Below are 23,117 nucleotides of genomic sequence, written 5' to 3'. Positions count from 1 at the left end.
GTAAATCTACTCATCTATAACAGTCACATGTAATTCCTTAAATCATTCTCATTGCTAGAAAATTCATACAATTTCTTTCATAAGCTAAATGAATTTAAATCAGAGAGGGAAGAACTCATCATACAAAATATTCCACGCGATGAATCCCAATAAAACATCTCTTGGAAGGAGGAGCACCACCACCAGCCATGAATCACCTCTAATTCCCCCCGAGCCGAAGATCTTGCCAAGGATCAACTGTTCTCAATTGATCGATGCATTGGGTATTTAATACCCTCTTTCATGATTAAGTTACCATTAGCGACGTCCCACTTTATGGATTTTTCCATTTGCCTAGGTCTTATCCGGAAAAGCTCGTCTTTATCTCCCACGACACTTTTCCACATAAAAGCTTGCCTTTATCACCCGCAAAGCTTTTATGTCCGATGGATCTTTATCTCCCATCCATCTGATGGATAACCAAGCCATCCAAGCTTATCTAGAATCACATCTAGAAGCTTATCATGAAAGATTCATCTCTATCCCTTTCCTCATGGGATTTGGCAAGCATCTCCTCGCTCTTGGTGCTCCACCCTCCAAGTGATTTATTTTATTAATTTATTTAATAATACATTTGCTTTTCATATTACATATCACCTAGCTTTCCTCAGCTTAGGTGTAGAATAGTTCAACCCACAAAGGAGGATATCAAACCTAGCTTTCCTTAGCTTAGGTCTACAACCTTTAACACACAAGGGAAGATATCATACCTAGCTTTAACTTAGCTTAGGTTTACAATAATGTAGTACACAAGGGAGGGGTGTTACAGATCTGTAATAAAATAATTTAGCCAATTAACTTAAATTATTCCCAAATCTCTTTTACAATAGACTCGACTAAAACACTAAGACTCACCTAAGACCTTGATGATAAATTCCACCCTAGCTTTGGGGTGAGGCTAGAGGGAAAAACTCTGACAATTATCCGTGTTTAGAAACACATATAATCAGTGAAACGAAAAATCTCCTAGGATGAAATTCGTTGCCAAAATAATAGGCTTACCTAGGTTGTTACATAAATACACGGTGTTACATAAATACATGGTCTTACTAGCATCATTTACATTACAAACTTGCAAAATGGGTTTACAATGACATAAGAATTGCTGACTGATGATTCTGAACTTTGAGAAAATTCCTTCAAGCTTCCGGATCCTGCTTCCTTGGAATGGTGAAAAAATGGTTGAACATCCGGCTCCATATGGGGACACGTTGCTTCAATGGAGCAATGTGAGAATCCAGAATCCTGTATCATGAAAACAGAAGTCCATCAAATAGATATCCATTGAAAATCGAAATTATCATGTATACATAGAATATCCGCTGGAATAGAAAAAATATACTCTAACAAACTGAAATATGGAGAACATATAACTTAAATGCGTGAAATAAAACTAGCTAACAACATAAATAAAAAGGATTAGGGTTAGAAATACTACACAAACGATGCCCAATGGCATTAGATGTCATTTGTGTGGCATAATCTGAAACATCTGCTTGCTGATAGGTAGATCAATAGGCTGCTTATTAGATCTCCCTTACTGAAACTTGACCCTCTTTGGCTGATGAAGCATGTGATAACTGTGGTGCATATCTCTGTTAATGATTGGTTGGTGAGTAATGCAAAATGGCAAGGAGAACCTTGAAAAAGGAAGACAAGGAGAAGATGAATGTAAAGTTATATCAGCAGATTTTAAAAAGGAAAAAAGATGAGTTCATTCAAACAAGGCGAGAAGAGTTAATATATTTAGGCAAGAATAACCCAAAGATTTTTTGGCAGGAACTTCAACCAAGGAAGAAACAAACTGAAAATAATATTACAACAACCAATGGTTTGACTATCCAAGGCTATGAGAAAGAATCAGAGGCTAAGCCTCCCCCCAGGATCAACATAACTACAAATATTTTCACACTATAGGAGGTGGAGATTGGAATTAAGAAGTTGAAAACAGGAAAGGCAAAGAACTTGGTTGAACTTTAAGCAGAATATATAAAGTGGGGAATGAACAGTCTTGCGTCACACATCATGGAAATATTCAACAACATCATTCAACAAGGATTCCCAAAAGACTGGACAACTAGCCTAGCAATACCCCTTTTTAAAATTGGAGACATAAATAATCCTTCCAACTATAGAACCATTATGATCAATCTTTTGCTTGCAAAGCTCTTCGATAGCATGGTAGAAAATAGAATCAGTAAGTGGGTAGAAGTAAAAGAAAAGAGGGCAAAGGGGCAAGCAGGTTTTAGGCCAAAGCATTCTACAGTGGATCATGGTATCACGTTGAGACACATTATTGAAAAGGTTGGGGGGGACAAAAAAGAAGTATTGAGCTGCTTTGTTAACTTCAAAAAGGCATTTGACACGGTCCCTAGAGATAAGTTGTGGCGTAGAATGGAATAAATTGAAATTCCTTTGCATTATAGAGCTGCTGTCCATAGGCTATATGAAGAGGTGAAAATCAAAGTTAGAAATTCAGCAGGAATTTCAGAAAGCTTTAGAAGTGAATTAGAGTCAAGCAAAGCTGCCCTTTATCCCGTACTCTTTTTGGTTTATATATTGATGAATTGGAAGAGTGGTTAAATTTGCAAGGTGGCAATGGTGTTCGGTTGGGGAAGTTTGTGATAAAGCTTCTTTTGTATGCTGATGACCTTGTATTGATTGCAAAATCGGCCCATGGATTGCAGATGCACCTATATGCCCTTGAGCACTTTTGCACAGTAGTGAGGATGCAAGTCAAATTGTCAATAAAAGCAAGACCAAAATAATGATTTTCTCTAATAAAAGGAAGCAGAGTCAACACACGTTCTTCTTTGAGGGTAACATTCTTGAAGAAGTAAATGAGTACAAGTACCTCGGGATTGATTTCAACAAAAGCTTAAAATGACTAAAGTACATTTTGGACTCCTAGTTTGTCTAGTGATACTATATGGGTGTAAATTATGGGCTAGCAGTAGCCTCATCTCAAAATGGAAACAAATGGAGAAAATCCAAAAACGCTTGATCACGAGCAAGTTCAAAATAAAAATTTTGGTTCCTTATGAGATAATGTTGAGTGAAACAGGAACAACTCCCATCGAAGCAATTGCTATGGTGCGTCTTATAAGATATCTAAAAAGAATTGAGCCACTGAGAGGAGGTAGATGGCGTAAAGTTATCTTCGATGAGAGCATGAGTGAAAGAAAGAAAATATGGATGAGACAAAACAACAAATGGATACAAAAATGGGATATCTACCTCAATGCTTGTCCCTCAAATAGCAAGGAGTTGAAGAATTTTGTTCTGGAGAAGTTTTGTAAGCATATACGGAGAAAAGAGTTGGGCAGAAAGAAGTACTATGTTGAGGAATTCAACATCACCTGTGATTTCTAACAAAAACAGTACATTGGAGCTAGCATTTCGTGGAGAGAAAATATTCTTATTTCTCAATTATGAACTAACTTGCATCAACTTCAGTGTGAAATAGGACGGTGGAAAAGACCTAAAGAAGCTTGGGAAGAATGGATGTGTACTTTTTGCACTTCTGGGACAGTGGAATCGGAAAAATATTTCATTTTAGAATGTGATGCTTTCGAAGACATCAGGGACAGCTATGGAAATATGTTTAACATCGGTCCCTTGGCATTGTCTTCTCAGGGAGGGGACTGTTAGAAGGTTGGGTCAGCTCATCATCAGTTTGAATAAGAAAATGACTGAATTGCAAAAGGCGAAAAACAGGGAGGCTGGGGTCCCATAGACTATTTTTAGTCTCCTGGACGTTAAAATATCATTCATTCACATAACCTTTAAAACATCCTAATCAACTAATTAATGACTTTATTACTCAAGTCATAACTTAAGCTTAAATTATAACATGGAATGTAACTTTTAATAATGTGTATTAGAAAAACTCCTACCTAATAAATATGACCATTATAATATCTATGTAGCAATCTTCGTCTAGTTCATGTTTGCGAAGAATGCATTCTTTTCAGAAAGACATACATATTGCCCACCTCCATAAATACATAAATATTACTGAAAGTTGTATAATGTATACTAATTCATTGTCAAAATCTACAAAGTCACCTGACAGTTGTTGACTCTTATGCTGTTTGTGCCAGAGTACATGTGAATAGTTGAACTATAAGGAGTTATTGCTTAGTTTTGTTTGTTTAAGAAAAGGTTATCTTGAAATATTCTGCACTTGCAAGGAATCTCTCATTATCATAACACATCCGACAGTCCAAATAGGTCTAAGTGGATATTAATAGAATAGTTATGTTTTTTAACCTTCTACTATAACTAGACTATTGTTTTTTATGTGACGTATAACTTCTAATCTGTCTTCAGTGATCAAAGATTTCACATATGGATGTTGTTTGGCGTTTACCTTTGCAGATCAGGAAAGAAGCATACATCACAGGTCATACTGTTCCCAAGGATAATTTAGATGTTCTGGACAAAATTATTGCTGCCCGTCATGATCTTGCACAGGTAACATTTCTTCATTATGTCACTTTCATGAGCAGGTTTGTTTGCTTCTTAGTTCATTTTACAGTTAATTTTTTTTGTAGCTTGGAATGGTTATTGCATGAGGGTCTGAGATCATTGACACAGTATGCAATCTCACCAAAGCTTATATTCTTATTTCATTTCAAAGTTCTAAATCTCTGTTTGCATTGATAATAATCCCCAAATTATCTTTATTTAGGTTTTTGATTGTATTCTTGTCAAAGTTCAACGTAATGTTTCATTTTGTTTGAGCACTATGTAAAGGCAGAGTAAGTTATTTGCATTGTGACCCAGAGAAAAGGTTTGCAGATTTGTAAAATTAGTACAACATAGCAACATGAAATTATGTTGTGTACAAGTGAATGGGTTATGAGTGATGACTATGAAGTGAAGATTAGCCCACAAAAAGACAGTCTTGGGAATGAGGTGCAGTAGGGTACAAAGGAGGCAGGTGGAGGTAGGTTGGGGAGGGCAAGGGGGATGGGAGGGATGTGTTGGGGTGGATGGGTAAAGTATGTACACCTCAGTAAAATTTAGCAGTTAAATCACTGTGTTGCTTCAAAATTTAGTAGGCCTTGTGAGATATATCGCAAGGAAAGAGATGGACTATGACACAACAATGAGGTGAATGCCACTGCGACCTCAATGATCCACCTCTTGCTCTTTAGTGGAATTTCAACACATGGGAGGCTTCCTAGTTTAGATCACCTAAAGCATGTTCTAAGCCTAGGATTGAAAAGTGACAGCTCAGTAGGCTTATTCCAGGTACTCGGGCTAAGAACATGGCTGAATCTTAGGAGATAAGGGATAGCAAACCTACAAAGAAGCCAGAAAGGATGGGATTGTAGCCTAGGATTTTCAATGTATGCCTCAATATTAGCCCAACTAGGCATACAAGAGAGAGAAAAGGTTTACTTCAATGATTCAATCAACAACAGGAGCCACAAACCTTCAAGTGACCCTAAGTTGAAGCCTTAGTGCAGAATTATGGTTTTTTAGCCCTAGAATCACCTAGGGTTGATGACATCAGCCTTAGGGAGGGACTGTGAAAATTCTATTGCAGTTACTGGTAATTATTCTTCTATCTTTAAAAATTATTTGTCTTCTATAAATTAACTTGTGACAAATACCGAATAAAAACACAACTGCAATTTCACCAAACTAAATCATAGGAACTGAGAAAATAATGCACACATAAAAATTGGACACCATTATTTTGGACAAAATAGTCCTTGGAAAAACTCAAGTGTGGGGAAAACTATATCTTTAGATGAGGGCTTTATAATTAATATCTTCAGCGATAATACTGCAATGGGGAAATACAATTTGCTTGCCTCTCACTGGCAAAGCTTCGACAAAATATTTTCTTCGCTTTTGCATGTTAAATCGAACCTCTGGAAGCTAATTGACCCACTAGAAGCAACTTGGCCCACCTTTGGCAATTCACACTTCTTCAAATTGACAACTCACATTACATCCAGGAAATTATTTCAGAAAGATAAACTGCCTCCAGTAACTCACCAAAGGCACTCGCACTACCTCTAGCAAATATCTCTGGCAACTGGTAATTCGATCTGTGACTTCAGAAACTCGCATTGGAAAACTTGCTACTCGCTCTGGAAATTCGGCCTCCCTCTGCAGAAATAAATCGGCCTCCTTTCGTCTCTTGGAAACTGGAAGCAACTATGAAGAATTCTCTCTGGCAACACTTCTCAATCATTACTGCTGAAACCCTCACTGGTGTCTCCAACACTATCAATCTGCCCTTGTTATCACTGCCAATCTGTTCTCCTGAACTGTTCGAATGATTTCCAAAAGCCCCATCGATCTCTTGTTATAATCTCTCGTTTACGAATCAATGACCATGGTCTAATTCCAGTCAATGGCTAAGATCATCTTGACTTCTTCAAATCACTTCTCTAGAAGTCACTAGAGCAAAATCAATTTGTCTGAATTAATCCCAATTAATTAACCCATTTCCCTAAGTTCGAATTAGGAAAATAATTAAAATTGACTAATAAATCTAATTAAGAGATTTTCAGTTGAGCTAGTTCACATATTTACAAGATGAAATCAACATAATGTGTCCTTATATGGAATATGGCGTGGTTGACAAAGATGAAGGAACTATGTATAGAAGTTGCTGGGAACAATATGTGAAGAAAGGAAGAGGAGTTCGTGAGAAATGCAACTATGGTCACATGAGATAAGAAAAAGTGACCAACATCCAATGACTAAAATAATTATCTAGGACATTTCCATAGAGAAGATATGAAGACTCCGATAAACTCTGTAAAAAAGGGAGACCCCTAACATTGAATGTCTTGGAGTTATGCTATGAATGTGCAGGATGTTGATGTTGCAAGAAAGAAAATCTCATGATGAAAGGCCATCAAAACAGGTAATTTTGATTGGATGTTCATTTTGATTTTTGAACAACATCTGGTTGGGATGAAAGAGGGCTACCGAAAGAGAGTTGTAGATGTCACTTGCAATCGAAAATGGGTGAAAGACCCTGAAAGTAACATGACTTGGAAAAGGTAGCTAGATGAAGAAAAATGAGATGTGGACTAGAAAATCATTTTCCGATGAAGAGAAAGATGACATGACTGATATGGTTCGTGAAGGAAAGTGATGGATGGTCGATGCCATGTGAAGAAAACTTAGAAGCTGAAGGCTCCATAATGATGAAGATGAAATTCATGACATCAAAAGGAGGAGCTCTACAAGCAGCTGGAGGTACCATGATCTCCACCAAAGAGTAAAGAGTTGTTGTTGGAAGCAAGTCCCTTGTTAAGAGGGAGCTTGAAATCAAGTCCCTAGTTAAGAGGGAGCTTGGACAAGTCCTTGGATAAAAGGGAGCTTGGGTATATTCCTTATATAGGAATGAGTATATCTTCCCTAGTCGAGAGGGAGAGATAAACACATCATTGTTGTCTTCATATTGGGAAGAAAGAATAGAGGTTTGGGTAAGCATTTGAGTTTGATTCTGATACTCTTTGAGGATGTGGTAGGGCATCCAATAGGCAAGAGTAGTTGAAGAGGAGATTCCTTGACGATGTGCTATTCCAAGATAAGAATTGTCCTAAAAGGATATACTCTATGAACACCCGGGTGGGGTATGTGCCTTGAGAGACAATGATGATGATGTCTAGTTGAAGAGGAGATTCCTTGACGATGTGCTATTCCAAGATAAGAATTGTCCTAAAAGGATATACTCTATGAACACCCGGGTGGGGTATGTGCCTTGAGAGACAATGATGATGGTGTCTATTAGTCATTGGTCTCGCCAGCACTGTGCTTTGATCTTGTGGAGAGATAGAGCTATTAGTCAAGGCCTTGCTATGTGACAATGCTGGTTAGTATGATGAGATGCTCTTGCATAAGCTAACGAAGTAGCTTATGAGATGGCTTACCAATCTGACTCTTCTTCTGAGAATTTTTTAGTTTGAGAATGTCCAAGTACCTTGCATGGATTATGAATACCTCCCTAGTTAATAGGGAGTGTTGAAATATGTAACTAGGTTCAGTCTTCATAATGACATATGTAATCATGATTTTATGTATTTGTTGTAAAGAAAATTAAATTTATTATTGTCATTCTTGAGGAATGGGTTTCATGCTCAAGGGAAATTTATTTTTAGGTCAAGCACCAATTGAGTACTTCTAGGGCTTGTCATTTAGTCTACAAGTCAATTGAGTGATTCTCATGTATGGAAGACCCTCTTGGGCATGTTACATATTGTAAAGGAAAATTTAGTTGAGTCAAAAATAGAGTCAAAGACCCTCCAAGACCCTCCAAGACCTTGTTTATGTGCAAGCAACAAGTCGGCCTTCTTAAGTGACAATTCGGCCTAGGGACAGTGACAAGTTGGCCTACAAGATGTGACAAGAAGCCTATATATAAAGGACTCGACCTCATTTGCAAAGATAATCCAAGCAACTCACAATAAGTTCAATCAAGAGAGAGAAGAATACCTAAGAGGAGCAAAGAAAAGGAGATCTAAAGGAAGAAGTAAATCAAAGTATTTCTGATCTGTTTTGGGCTGAATCTCCTCACATGTGTGAGATCTAGGGCATCACTTTTGTTGCAGCAAGGATGAGTTGCAGAAGAAGCCACAGTTTTGTGACAAGAAGACTCTCTTTGTAAGTCGAGTTCCCAAGGAGAAAGATCCTACCCAAGTGAAGAAGAAAAGGCCTTCACATCTACTTCAAACTGTCCACACGTGTGAAACCACAGAGATTTCAGGCAGGCCGAGAATTGCATACCTGTGGAAGAAGCTGAGATCTTGGAGAGAAGACGAAATATTAAGGGTTGCAACAAGTTTGACCAGCATTGACTTTGTGGAAGAAGAGCTGATCAAAGGAGTGACTTGACTTGGTCTTGGAGGAGTTTTTGTTCAAGGTTTATAGGTCTTGGAATTTGTCATTTGAAGTTCTATAAGAAGAGAAAAGTTCTTGTGGGTTTTCCTCTCAAAAGGGGAGGTTTTGGCCCTGGCTGATCGCCTATATTTTGTGTCCTCTTGTCTCATTATTCTTTATTGTTTTGGTAGCTGTTTGATGATAAGAACACTAATTATAATCAAGTAAAAGAAGAAGCTAATCAAGTTAAGTGAAATACATCACTAGAAGCTATCAAAGATAAGAGAAATCACCTAATCTAGTTGCCCCTAGATTTCTCAACACAACGGGGATATCTTGATCACTTATATTCCATGCAACTGCTTTGTAGAGGCTGCATCATCTTACTCTCATATTGACTCCAAGTTGCTCTTTCTTATGCATTTATTTTTTTCTTAGGTATTACAGCTATAACATTTTCTTTGCATCATATATTTATGTGAAGTTACAATTTCTAGGTACTAGAACGCTCTCTCTCTCTCATGTTGTGCCTTGGGTTTTTCCAAATTTATCCTTCTGTTTTATTGTGTTGAATCTTTGTTGAACTCTAATATTTTGCAGATTCTAGGTTATAAAACATATGCTGAATTTGCGGTTTCTCCTACCATGGCTTCCTCACCAGATGTTGTGATGTCTTTTTTGCATGACATGAGTAAATCGTGATGATCATTTTATTGCATGATGTGCTATTGATAAATCGATGTTATTCAGCATGGAATAAATCTGAGGATATGCTTGTATCTACACTTACTGGATTTTTTGATGATACGAATATTATCTAGTCTATAATGTCATTTGATGTTTGTCATATGTGATATTACTTCAGTAATCATTACATAGCTATTGAGATGATACGTGACTCTATCATTTATATTATCAACATTAAATTTCTCTTTGATGGTGGCTAATTTGTTATATCCTTGGTTCTAGACATGGAACATAATAAGTCACATTGTTTCATTCATTGTATAGTGAATTATATATTAGGCTATACAGGGTTGCCTAAGAAACGTATTTATCTTGGTATTGCTAAAACATGATTTTTATGTAGCAATGCTAACTGGCTTGTATGGAAGTTTATTTACTAGTTAATCATGCAGATTAGAGGTGATTGTGTGTTGGTGCCCTTATTGAAACCTTTTATAGTATGGCTAATGGATTTGCAATGGGCCATGCACCCAAAGTGGCCACTTGAAGCAGATCCCAAAATAAGAAAGTACCTATTTGAAGAAAGCTCATTCTGCCATGCACACTTCAAGTGTTGCATGTAACTTGCATGCATAGGATTTCAGTAAAAAATGCAGTGTGTCTGCAAGTGATATCTCTGGACGAATCTGAAGAAAACTTGGCCTAATCTTGGACTGTGGACTGTGGTACCAAATCATGAAATGATGGGTTTAACCAATTTTTCCAGAACCAGATTGGTTATTGAACTGGTCAACCTCAAGAAACTGGAATCGGACACAAATATGCAAAATTTAGGGTCTTAGATGGGTGAGGGGTTTAGAATTAGGTTTGGGGTTTTAGATGTTGGCTTTTTTTCCAATTTTCAGGTGAACTTAGTGGGCCTACATGCACCCAACATTGTTCTACGAAGGCAGTCAGTTCAGACTGGAAAGACCAGTTCTACTCCGTTAACACCCCTGAAACCAGTCCAACCAGCTGGTTCAGTAGATTCCTTTCTGGTTTTTATAACATTGGGTTTAACTCTTGAAATTTACTTTAGCGAATTCGATGTTAGTACCAGTGAAGGAATGAAGACCACTGCAAAAGATGGTATGTTGAAGGAGTTCAGTTGGTAAGTGTTATACAGGACAAACTTTAAGTCGTTGAAGGACAGAGTGCCAGGCTGAAGAAGTATATTGTCCCTCGTGCAATTATTGCGTGTTTAGAGGATGTGGAATATGATTACTTGACACTGCCTACAGAGAAGTGCTAGAGCCTAGATGTCTACTGCAATAGAGCTTCAAGAGAAAGAAGGAACGTGAAGCACTTGACTTTGCAACAGAAGGCATTTCCTTAATGATAGTCTGCCAATCCAATGGTGTAGAGAATGAGAGACTATTCTCCCTTAAGATCTGGATAAAAAAAATCTTGGGACTGTAGCTTTTCATACTGGCAGTGGGCAAGATGTCATCTCAGATGCAACAGTGAAAAAGCACAGCCCTCCTATAGCTCGTCATCCCAAACCCTACTTCTGAGGTTGGCCTAGCATAAACAGGAAGAGTAAATGCAGGGTTATGTTTGCCATCTCAGTGAATTTCATTGACACAATACCATTTGACATTCTGTTGGATGTGTGTGGTGTTATTTTTGGAAATTGATACCTGTGGGTTTTAGATGCAATCTATTGACAATGCAAGAACCTGTATCAACTAGTTTAATATGGTCAGGCTTACCCAGTATTATGCATAAAGATTGAGTTAGGCACTGTTGATTTTAGAATTATTCTCATTTGTATGGCAGGATGGATCATACTACATTAGTACATTTTTCAAAGAATATGAATCGTAAGTTTTTCTGAAATACAAAAATGGAAAATACGATGCATGTTCTGGTGATGAGATATTAGAACATTTAACTCTATAAAGCTCTTGAATCAAGCATAACTGTTTTGTTGTGCCAACCTAGAAAAACTTAAAAGTGCAGTGGCATTTTATGCAATATTATTTTTATCTATGTTACAAGAAATTTGCCCCCCCTCTCCCCTACCCCCTTGCGTATCATCTGTGTTCTGTATCGCAACTCTGAAACTTGACTGAAACATGTTTCAGTTTTTTATGAAACACATTTCACATGTTCAAAATGTGTTTCATACAAACTGAAACAAGTTTCAATGTATGTACAATGCATTTCGAAATGAAATTTTCTGATTTTGCCTTGATTTAATTGTTGGGACTTGTTGCTGCCTAAATTCACACTTGTGCTAATGTGGAGAAATTTTTAATCCACTTGGTGTGGCCTTGGGGGCAAGTCTCGAGTTGAATAGCCGTCGTTCAATTCTCAACTCCTCTGTCTAGGCTAACTCCTAGTGAAGCCAAGGGGGTAATCCCTATGAGAAAAATAAAACTAAGGCTTGACTAAACTAAGTTAAGCAAACAATATTCTAGGAGTTAAATGAGCTAATCATGAGCACATTCAAGTATCTAAACGTAAATCACTAGCATATCACTTCAAAACATGTAAATGACTTTATAAGTAAATGAAATGATCATGAGCACATATAACCATCCATAATCAAGAAATGTAGCAATAGTGATCAAATGAAAGAAATATTCACAAATATTGTAACATATAGAGATCAGTGCCAAGTAAGATAGCTTGTGAAAAAAAATGCTCAAATACTTGAAAAGGAAATACTTGAGAATGCAATATTCAAAGTAAACGACAATTGCTTAAAAGTTAAGTGCGTGTACTTGGAAATGAAAGTGCCAAAAATAAATGAGCTTGAAAGGTAGATACTTGAAAATAAGATGCCATAAGCAAATCTTGCAATGAAAATAACCAAGTACAAGAATGTGGTAAAGGAAGTTCTGTGAAGTGTTCTTGGTACATTTTAGTTATCTGTGAAGTATTCTTGGTACATTTTAGTTAAGGTTAGATTTCACTTGGATTTAAGTTAATTTAACGGATATGTGGTGATTCATTTGAGTGCACAATGTGAGAATGTGATTGCAATAAAATAAAGTCTAACTAATATGATTTTACTCTTCTAGCCTTATCCTTGTTGGGTTAAGGAAAGTTGCAAGGGGATCCTACAAGAGGAAACTTTGCTTCAATGAGTACTCTTGAGAGCCCACAAGTCAACTCGTTTGCAAGGAGATCCAACACTAAGGGAAACAAGCTGCTAGCTTGATTTCGCAAGTCAAACGTTTACCAAATTCCCTCAATCTCATAATAAGAAGGTATAGAAGAGGTTTTCATATTTAGTCTAATTCAACCAACAATTCCTAGAGCTTGATGGAGGATTGTTACTTTGCAAAAAAGAAATTAATCTAAAGTATGAAAATGAAATTTATTCTATATAGTACAAAAGAAAATCTATTCTAGAAACTGAAATTAGATTAGTCTAAATGAAATGAAAATTGAACTAATCTAATTGTATAAATAAAATTAAATCTAAGGAAATTGAAATCTATTCTAGTTATGTGATGTGATTAAGCTACTATAAGGTTAATTTTAATCCCGCAATAAAAGCAAACCACAAAAGAGACACAACCATAAGAGATCCCCACTGGGTAGTGGGGAGGGATGCTTAGGAGATGATCCTAACTCCTGAGATGATTATGATACTTTGATGAGATCCCTTGTGAATAAAGGGATCAAAAGAAAGATGGTCTCCCTTGTGAATAAAGGGTCAAAAATGGATGCTTGAAGTTACAAAGGTGGAAAAATTATATTTTTTACGAAGGGCTTAATGTAGGCTGCTTTCGGGTGCCTGATTTCTTCAAGTTTGAGTGAATTTCGGCAACACCTCTCATTGTAAAAGCATGGGCCTGCTAAAAATAAGCAAGCTAATTAGTTCAAAAGTGATGAAAATGAATTTAAAACACTCAACAAGGTTTTAGCATAAGAAAGCCCAAAATGTTAGTTTTTGTAGCATTGGATTTGTTCTAGGCACGAAATTTGATGGAGAGGCTAGAATACATGACATCTCCAAAACCTAGAAATCGTTTCTGGAAATTCTGCCTAGAGATGACTTAATTAGATTATTAACCGGTTTTTAAATATTTGCTAAGTCTAAACTTAGGGAATATGGTTAATTAATCAATATTAATTAAGTCAAGGCGAGAATCATCTAGAAACTCACACGGCTCGATCCAAAGATGATCCTAGCCATTGATTAAGTTTTAATTTTGGTTGTTGGTGCTCCAATAGAGGATTATAAGAGGAGGTCGATGTGGTGATGGAGAGATTACCGGAGACACTTGAGTAGTTCGATTTCTTGGTAGATCGATTTTCAGAGTAGTAGCAGTCAGTTGTCGGAAAAAGCCAGAGATCGAAGAAGTGTGTGAGGGGCAGAGATAGTGAGGCTAGAGGAAGTATTCCAGATCCAGTGAGTGCATTTGCAGAGAGGCAAAAGAGCCACAGAGAAGCTGACGTAGGGACTGCGCAGTAGCTTCTAGAGGCAAGTTCGATTTGCTGAGAGGGAAAGACGTCTTCAGTTCCAAAGGCCAGGAAGGAGTCCCAGAGTGTCGGAGAAGCATTTTCCCAGCCAACAGAAGGCAGAATGACTTCATCAGAAACCCGTCAGAGGCTTGACGTCAAATAAATTGCGCAGGGCAGTGCAGAGGCTGACCTAGAGGGTTAGAGGGACGAGTTTTCTGAAGGCAAGTTGTGTCGGGGTTTGCCTGTGGGGTGAGGAAATTCCTCACTAGATTTTTGCCAGTATTTTCCTCTGTAGGATTGTCAGATTTTGGCATGGAGTTGTACTTAGAATTTCTTACTGTTGCATAATAATAAAACTCTTAGCTACTGCACCAATTTTCCTAAGTTGGGCTTTTCCGGGGACTTTTGTTCAAAAATAATTGTTAATTTTATGTGTGTGCGCCAACACTTATCAGCTTCCAGCGTTTTATTTTTCCACAGAATTTTATTTGTGAAGGTTGAAGTGTGTTTATTTCGATATTTGCTGTAGCAGATAAATTGTTAATTAATTAACAATTATGAGAAATAATACTAGTTGCTGCAATAGGATTCCAGTTTGGAATTTTCACATGGTATCAGAGCGTAGTTGATTAGTTGGAGAGCTCAGAAGCGAAAAGAAAGAATTTTTCCGCTCAGTGTGGGCACCAAGTCGAAATTCCCAAGGGTAGTCTTTTGCCAGGAGGCCGAGTTGCTTGAGGAAGACTTATTTTTCTGATAGAGGGGTAGAAAAATTCGATCCTTCCAGATCGAGTGATTCCAGAGGCCGAGGGAGCAACTTAGTTTTTTTCGTTGAGCAGATCTCTAGACGCAAAGGTCTTTGCAACAGTTCCCTAGAGCAGAGCCAACATCAGATGGAAGAGAGAGAAGCACACACAGTTGAGCGGAAATTTTCCTCGAGGAACTCCTAGTGACAAGAAGTTCGATTTTTCTTGTAGATCGACAGAAATTGTGAGCAGATCTTCTCACTCCAGAAGGGAATGTGAATAGGAAAGCAACAACCGAGCAAAAGGAAAGAGGATGTTTTCAACAATTCGTTGAGATGGCCACTATTGGGCTTCGTGATCAGGACAGGTTGGATGGAGCTTCCAACTACGTCATCTGGAAGGCAAGAATGTCCTTCTTTCTAGATGAATATGGCCTGCAAGACTATATTGATGCAATAGTGGCGGTTTACCAGGATGTAGATCAACAAAAATAATACAAGAAGGAGATGGTGCGGGCGAAGCGATAGTTTTTGGATGGAGTCCAGGATCATGTTGTCTCACATATAGCTTCCAAAGATACTGCTAAACAGATGTGGGCTCTCTCCACATTGTACCAGGGTACTTCTGAGCAGTGAAAGATGTACCTAGAGGAGAAGCTGAGACTCATCCAAATGTAGAAAGGGGAAGGCACAGACCTCTTCCTTACCAGGATTCAGGAGGTTCGAGATCAGTTGTCAGCTGTTGGGGCAGCGCCTCAACCCACAGAGCTAGTGTGATTGGCACTCAGTAGCGTGTTAGAGGATTGGCAGGTCTTTGTCCAAAGCATATTCAACAGAGATAGGCTACCAGACTGGGATAAAATGTAGGTTAATTTGCAACACGAGGAGGTGAGACGAGCTCAGGTAAAGAGCTCCATCAGTGGCAACAACATGTGAAAGCTCCTTAATTGGAATCCCTACTGTAACAAACTGATGTTACTTCTCCTACATGTTAATCCATACATGTTATTTACTCTGTTCTACGGTAAATATCGAAGTAAATACTACTGCAGCCTTCACTTAATTAAAAATAATACGCTGAAACAAGAAACTGAACAGGTAAAGATACAACACAAGTGACACAGTTATTTTTGGACAATAGTCCCCGGAAAAACCCAATGTGGGAAAACCGGTGCAGTAGATCTGAGGGTTTTTATTATTAAGCAGAAGTTATTTCTGAATACAATCTCTGGATGCCTTGCTGACTATCCAGTACAAAGAATATCACTCGGCAGAAGTAATTAGTCAGATTACCTCACTCTACACTACAAGTCCCGGCTGATCCAGAAGCTGAGCCAACGAGTCCCCGACTACCTCTGCGCTGCCCCTATGCAGTGACTGCGTGGGCTTGTGTCTCTGCCTTTGAGGTACTGCGTCACCTCTCAGTTGGATCTATTTTCTCTCAGGAGCTTTGACTTCAGCCCTCCTGGTTCAGAACGTCAAACCCCCGGAAAAATCTTAGAATTCTGCTTGGAAGGCACTGTGCTGCTCTGCATGAGACCTTCTTGGCTCTGCGTCACCCTCACTGGGTACTACGTTACCTCCTCTGCATCTTTCTCTGCGTCTCTGCTATGTATTCTTGGCTCCAGAGAAGATCCTCTAGCCAAAACTATCTCTGCCCTTCTTTTCATGATCATCACGAAATTACTGCGCTGCTCTCTAGCTCAACAATTCGATTTGACTGATCAACTCTCTGTGTGTCTTTCAAATGACCCTTAAGCCTCCTTAAATAATCTTCTCGTTGACATTCAATGACCTAGATTAGAAGCTAATCAATGGCTAAGATCATTTTTGCTTGATCCTCGTCTTCTTCTAGAAGTTACACCCACAGTTAGATTAATACCCATTAATTATTTTAATTTCCTAAGTTTAGACTTAGGGACCCATTAAAAATAAATAATTATTTTAATAAAACTGTCTCCGTGTGGAATTTCCCAGAATGCTCTCTGGGTTCTTTGGAATACATGTACCCAAGCCTCCCTGCAAAATTTGAGACTTAGAGCACATTCGATGCTACCAAAAATCAACACTCCCTCTTAGCGAGGAATGTGCTCTAGCAATGCCTCCTACTGAAGCATCACCCGGACCACATAACATCGTCCTCTGCACTGCTCGTGTCTGACATGCTGTCCACCAACTACTGCGCTTCTGCTGCAACTGTATTGTTTTTGACACTACCACTGTCAACACTACATCCGTATTACAACTCCCTCTCAAGTGCTGCATCTGTGTTGTTGCTAGCACTGCCACTGTTAACACTTCATCTGCACTGCAACTGAAAAAATATCCCGAAATCTGAACAAGTGTTCAGTATAGATGCATCTCGATGCTGAAGATATGATTGCAGCTAGTCCCACGGTATCCCTTTGAAGCCATTGTGCTGCTGTTGCTACTGCACTTTGCCTCCCTGCACTGCTGCAACTCTCCACTACGCTACTCAGACTTGGCGTTCTAGCTATGACATTTGTCACTTCAACACTCCTCTGCACCAACTGACACTGGTCCATGCTGCTACTTCTGATTTGGGCTCTCGTAGCAAGGAATTGATCCGAGAGGTGGGCTCCTCAAGGATCCTGCCCATTTGTAGCTCTTTTGAACTACAACTCTAAATCAACCCATCTCCCTCCGGGAGGTATCTCGGCCGTCATGGCAAACTCCTCCTCCTCGATCTTCGCACTTGAAGCATTTGATCTTCGAGACGTCCTTCTTCTGCCTCCGCTACTCCTGCTGCCCCTTGGATGGAAGGGCTGCATTCTCTTCCTCCTCCTTGGGCTTTGACCCACTGCTGCTGCTTTCATCGAGCTTACACTTGGCTAGATCTCTCCTTAGCTCTTCCTGCTTGAGAGCTGCCCGCATATTATCCCAGTTTGGTGAAGCTGCCCTGCCCAGGATGCTTTGGAAAAAGACTTGCAACTCTTCTGAGACTGAGTAGCCAATAGCGTAGCTAGAAGATCGTTGATATAGCGTAGCCAAGGCATAGCACATCTCTTTGGCTGTCCCTTTGCCAACAATGTGACATACCACATGATCCCTCACTCCATCAAGGATCAACCGCTTGGCCTTCGCCATGTCAGCCTTGTACTTCTTGAGTGGATGTACATCACCGGGTATAGCTAACACTATCAACATACATCTTGAGATATTTCTCATCCAGAAGGCATGAGATCCTAGCCTTGCAGATCACATAGTTGGATGCTCCATCCAACTGATCTTGATCTCTCAGCCATTAGCTACCATCTCTGCCAACAAAATGTCAAACTGCCTCTTCTTTCCTCTGCACTGCCACTGAGCTGGCCTACGCACTCCCTGCTGGAGTTAGTAGATTTTCTCCTCTTTGCTACTGCTCAACAAATGAGAAATCGAATTCCCTAGCTAGGAATTCTTTGAGGAGAAAATTCCCTCAAGGAGTGTTTCCCTCCCTCTTTTGACGTTTTTCTGCCCAAGCAACTGTTGCAGAATACTGCGTCTCACTAGAAATCTGCTCTGCGCTGAATCTGCTGCTACGCTGCTCCCTTTGCCGCTGACAAATCTCAATCTGGAAATCCTACCTCTGTGTCAACTCACTTAGAGAGAGCTTTTCCTTAAGAATCTTGCCCTCCTGGCTTGGACTACACAATGCCTCTGGTGATTCAATTTGTTGCCTATGCGACACGTCCATCTCCCTCCTTCTCTTCAATGCTGGACTCCTCCTGTCTGCTCTCTTGCTTCACCTGCGCTCTGATACCATGTGAAAATCCAAGAATCCACCCAAATCACTACTACAGCAAACTGATATTACTTCTCCTACTTGTTAATCCATGCAAGTTATTTACTCTGTTCTACTGTAAATATCGAAGTAAATACAACTGCATTCTTCACAACTTTAAATAATATGCGGAAACAGGAATCTGAGCAAGAAAGAAATAACAAAGATAAGTGACACCATTGTTTTTGGACCACTGTCCCTGGAAAAACCTAATGTGTGAAAACTGGTGCAATAGTTGAGGGTTTGTATTATTAAGCAGTAATTTCTGAGTACAATTCTTCGGATGCCCAAACTTGCAATCCTATACAGAGATCTAACTAGACAAAAAGATAGTGAGATGATCTCACCCCGTCACTGGAAAATCCGGCACTGATCTACGCTGGAGATGAGCCTTTGCGTTGTCTCTGCGTTGTCTCTGCGCAGTACTGCATCACACTCATGTAGCCATTGCGTCACCGCTGCTAGGACTATGCTGCATCTCCTCTGATCCTCTGCTGGTTGGAAACTTCGATCATTTGGCCTCCCGGTCTCACACCTTGGCTCCAACACTAGATCCTGACCGTTCTTCAATAGAATTTCGGACTCCCTCAGAAGCTCTGCGCTGCCACAACGTAGCTCTGCGTGGCCCTGTGTCAGCCTCTTTGGACGTCTTTCTTCCGTCTCTGCCTTGAACTCTCCGGGTTAGGGAAACTTCCCGATGCTGCAGCATCTAGGCGTAGCCAGCAATGTGATGGTGTGGTCACATGTTGTAGCTAACGAGAGCTTGGAGGAAGAATTGGTTATGTAATTTTATTTAATTTCAAGTTATGTAAGTAGTTATATTGTTACAAATACTAAGGAAAAGAGAGAATAGGTGGCAAGTTGATCCTCCCTGCGTGGAGATCAAGCCAAGTAGTTTAGTTTGTTCATATTAGGATAGGATTTGATTTCTAAATGTATAGTCTATTCCTTCAATTCTGAAGGAGATGGTTAGCTTAGACATATATGTATATTCCCGTCTTTTCTGAGGAGAAAGAGAGAGAGGATTCATGAGGGAATTGTAAGGCTACGGGTAGATTAGGAACAAAGGCCACTAATTGAAGAATCAGGCCAAAGAGGAAGGATTCAAGAGAGCAGAATAGTGTGTGGATTGCAATTGAAACAGAGGTTTTTTAATTTGTGTAATTGGGCCAAGGCGAGACTCTGTAATTATCTTATTATGAATGAATGTTGCTGTGTTTATGATTGATTATCGGGCCTGTGGAAACCCTCGCTGTGCCTTTGTTTCCTTTGTATTCAGGTAGAGTGATTATTCCTTAGTTTTGTTATGTTTAATGCCTAAACGTATGATTGATAGAAGTCAGGGCTTTCTTTTAAATATCACTGTTTGATGCGGGTCGACGAAGTCTATTTACATAGGTTTTGGTTTCGCGAGCGAAAATTCCATTTACGTTAAGAATCATCGCAAAAAACAGAACTGGATCAGAAATCTAGATTTGAAAATTTATAGATGGGGGCCTATACTCTTATTGGGTCCGAAAGTCTGATTGGATCGACGCTTTGAAGTGGAAGGAGCCTGGCAAGTGAATTTGCGACTTGCAATCGGCCGACTCAATCGTGGCCATTAGATCGTGATCAACCGTGGTCGTTGGATCGCGGAAGCAGTTTCGAAACAATGCATGGTATTTCGGGTGGCAGAAGGACTATAAGTGGTATTGAATGGTGATCACCTGATCCCATTCACCATTCAACATGTAGCAGAAAGGTGAACAGGGAAACCGCTTTATCGGGCGGTTAATCCCTTTATTAATTGTCCGCCCGAAATAAGATGTGGGCCGTCGGATCCACTACGCGTAGATCGACGGTGGAGAATCGGCGCGTCAATTTAAACGTTTAGAGTGAATGTTGACCGTTGGATTAGAAAAGGGAATGAATGGTGGAGATTAGCCGATCGAAGATCGGTGATCGAAGCGCACAGTAGGAAGGCGATGGACCAAAGGACGGATCCGCCGATATATAGAAGCGGACTTATAAATATTTGAGATCCGGATATATGTGTGGAGCGGGGTTTCCCGTGTATTTCCCGCGTTTCTGTGTATTCATATATTTCTGATAAAAAGTGTTGCCCGGAAGTTTTAAGGCAAAAATGGTATAAAACACTTACTATAGTGTTGTGGAGTCCCGATAAGTTCAATTGGTCCTGGCTTAAAGCAAAAGCATATGAGAACGCTTCTGATATGTATATGTGGGCATGGAGCTTGAAAGGTTTATAAGGGTGAAATAGTCCCAATAAGGTGCGAGGGTGTAGCAGCCATATGGTTGCATCATTTTTGGTATCAGAGCAGGGAAAGGGAAGAGGATTTCCTGTGAGAAGGATATCTTGCTTATGAAAATTTATGATACAAAAGGTATGAAAGTTGCAACAGTTGAATGAATGGCAAAGTTTGGCACCAGACTACAGCAGTAAGACTGTAGAAGAACTTTTGGGAAGTTCTTAGAAATTGTAGCAGAACCTCATTCCAGTTGAGGCTTGGAATAGATAGGGACAGAGGAGTCCTTAAGAGAAGTGAGTGGAGCAACCAGAGAGAGAGCAAGATTGCTCAGTGCAAGTTCTAAGGAAAGAGGACTTGGAGACCAGGCAGAGGAGAAGCTTGGTGAGAAGATCAACTTAGAAGGAAGTTGATTGGTTGTAGGTGTAGGAGCTCACATAGAAGATAAGATGGCTATGGAAAGTCATATGGAAGGTTTAGAAGAAGGCTACAAGATAAATGAGAAGGGTGCTCAAACAATCCATAGGAAACAGATGAGTCAAGTAGAGATTGACAAGGAAATGGTTGAGATAAGAGAAGAACTCGATGTGTTAGTAATGCTGCTAGAGGAGAACCAAAGACAAGGTTGGGTCTTGAAGAGGAAGCCAGTGAAGTGGCCTAAGTTGCAGAGAAGGCTGCAACAAGAACAGGTAAAGTGGTTGATGAAAAACCTTAGAGAAGCAGAGGCAGAAATGGAAGTTTCCATTTGTAGACCAAAACAAGGTGAAATGTTGGGTGAAGAGGATAATGGGAGATCAGCTGAAGATCTCATGAACTATTGGCATAGTTTAGAACAATTAGAAGATATGATGACAAGGGAAGCAGATGAGGCAATGAAGCCTTGTGATTTTAATTCTCATAGTTTGTGTATGTTTGCAGGATATGCAGAGGATGATGGACAGTCTGGTGAAACTGTCACAAACAGGAATGAAGCTCTTGAGGTGAAGTATGATGGAGAATGCCTTTTAGAGGAAGAAGGTGCTGATTTATTGCAGCAGAAAAAGTTCATAGATGAATTTTTGTTTGGTGTAAGACAGCCAGATGAAGTTGATATAGACCAAAAGTCTAATGAAAATGCCATAGTGGTATTACAAGAAGGTAAACAAATGAATTTGTTTAATGAAATTGATGAAAGAACTTTGCAATATGATAGTGCAGAAAACATGATAACTTAGGAGGATTGCCAGGAAAAGAATGAAGCTGAGAATGGAAATTGTGATGAACTGCTGGAGAGATTTCACATGGAAATATAATTCTTGGAAAGATTTCTCAAGGAACCTGAAGAAGAAATGAAGCTTTCAGAACCTGATAAAGACAAGGATATGGTTACTATGCATGATAAGGATGAAATGTCTCTAACATCTATAGAATTAAGTAAATGTTTAGACTCTTTAATTAATGATGTGACTGTAGGTATAGAAGACAACATTAATAAATATGATGCTGAAATCAAAGAAATTGAGCAGAGATTATTTGAAGGTGAAATGGAAGATCCGGAACAACAAGGAAGTTATGTCCTTAGAGACATGAAGGAGACAGAAGTATTAATCCACTAGGATAAAGATGGAAGAAACTAGCAATTTAGAAGAGATGATCAACAACATGATAATGAATTTGAGGAAGGCATTAGATTGCAGAAGTATAGCAACTGGTAGCAGAATGAAGAACAAGAGATTAGTCTGATAGTACAAAGAAAGACAAATGAAGATTGAAGATATAGATGGAGAACGAAGAAAAGGGTCAAGTGGAAGCTATTGCAACAGAGGTGGAATGGCAAGCTGATGAACGAGTTCAAGGAACTTGAACAAATTCATATTGATTTGTTAGAGAAGGAGAGACTCGAAGGAATGGAGTCACAACAAGAAGGATCTGCTAAAATCCAGAAGATCTATGATGAAAGATTGGTGCTTGAAGCCTCAAAAGAGGATGAAAGGTATTGTATTTTGAAAACTGAAAATTGTTGTGTGTTTGCAAGTTATGTAAACTTGAGGGAAAACAATCAGTATTTGGAAACTATCATATTAACAGTTGGAAAGATGACTACCCACATTTATATGAAGAATAAAGAGAAAAGTTTCAGTCAAGTGAAGGAAGATGTCCAGTCAGGTGACATCCGAAGGATAAGTCGAAAGGACGATGGCAAAGGAATTATTGAGATCAAAGGAATGTTTGGAAGGGAAGAGATCCATCCATATGAACATAGAACAAAGAATTTTCTCAGGAAAGCTGATGAAGCTAATACAAACCAAATGGAGAATCT

The 23,117-nt window shown here is 39.2% G+C and overlaps 1 protein-coding gene across 1 annotated transcript in view; it reads left to right on the top strand.

Moving 5' to 3' along the window:
- The window catches only part of LOC149244909 (Zincin-like metalloproteases family protein), a 515,093-nt gene that overhangs the window by 221,057 nt on the left and 270,919 nt on the right, over positions 1–23,117 (top strand). The window contains exons 8-10 of the mRNA XM_089457599.1: positions 4,420–4,515; positions 9,496–9,586; positions 21,659–21,687. Coding sequence (XP_089313725.1) covers positions 4,420–4,515; positions 9,496–9,586; positions 21,659–21,687 — 216 coding nt within the window. The remainder of the gene's footprint in view (positions 1–4,419; positions 4,516–9,495; positions 9,587–21,658; positions 21,688–23,117) is intronic.

This window comes from Pinus tabuliformis, chromosome 7, assembly GCF_031772625.1.
Source record: "Pinus tabuliformis cultivar Carrire ecotype Pingquan chromosome 7, CPIR1, whole genome shotgun sequence".
NCBI classification, from domain to species: domain Eukaryota; kingdom Viridiplantae; phylum Streptophyta; class Pinopsida; order Pinales; family Pinaceae; genus Pinus; species Pinus tabuliformis.
Note: the sequence above shows the minus strand (reverse complement) of the source record. Positions and strands in the feature narration are given on the sequence as shown.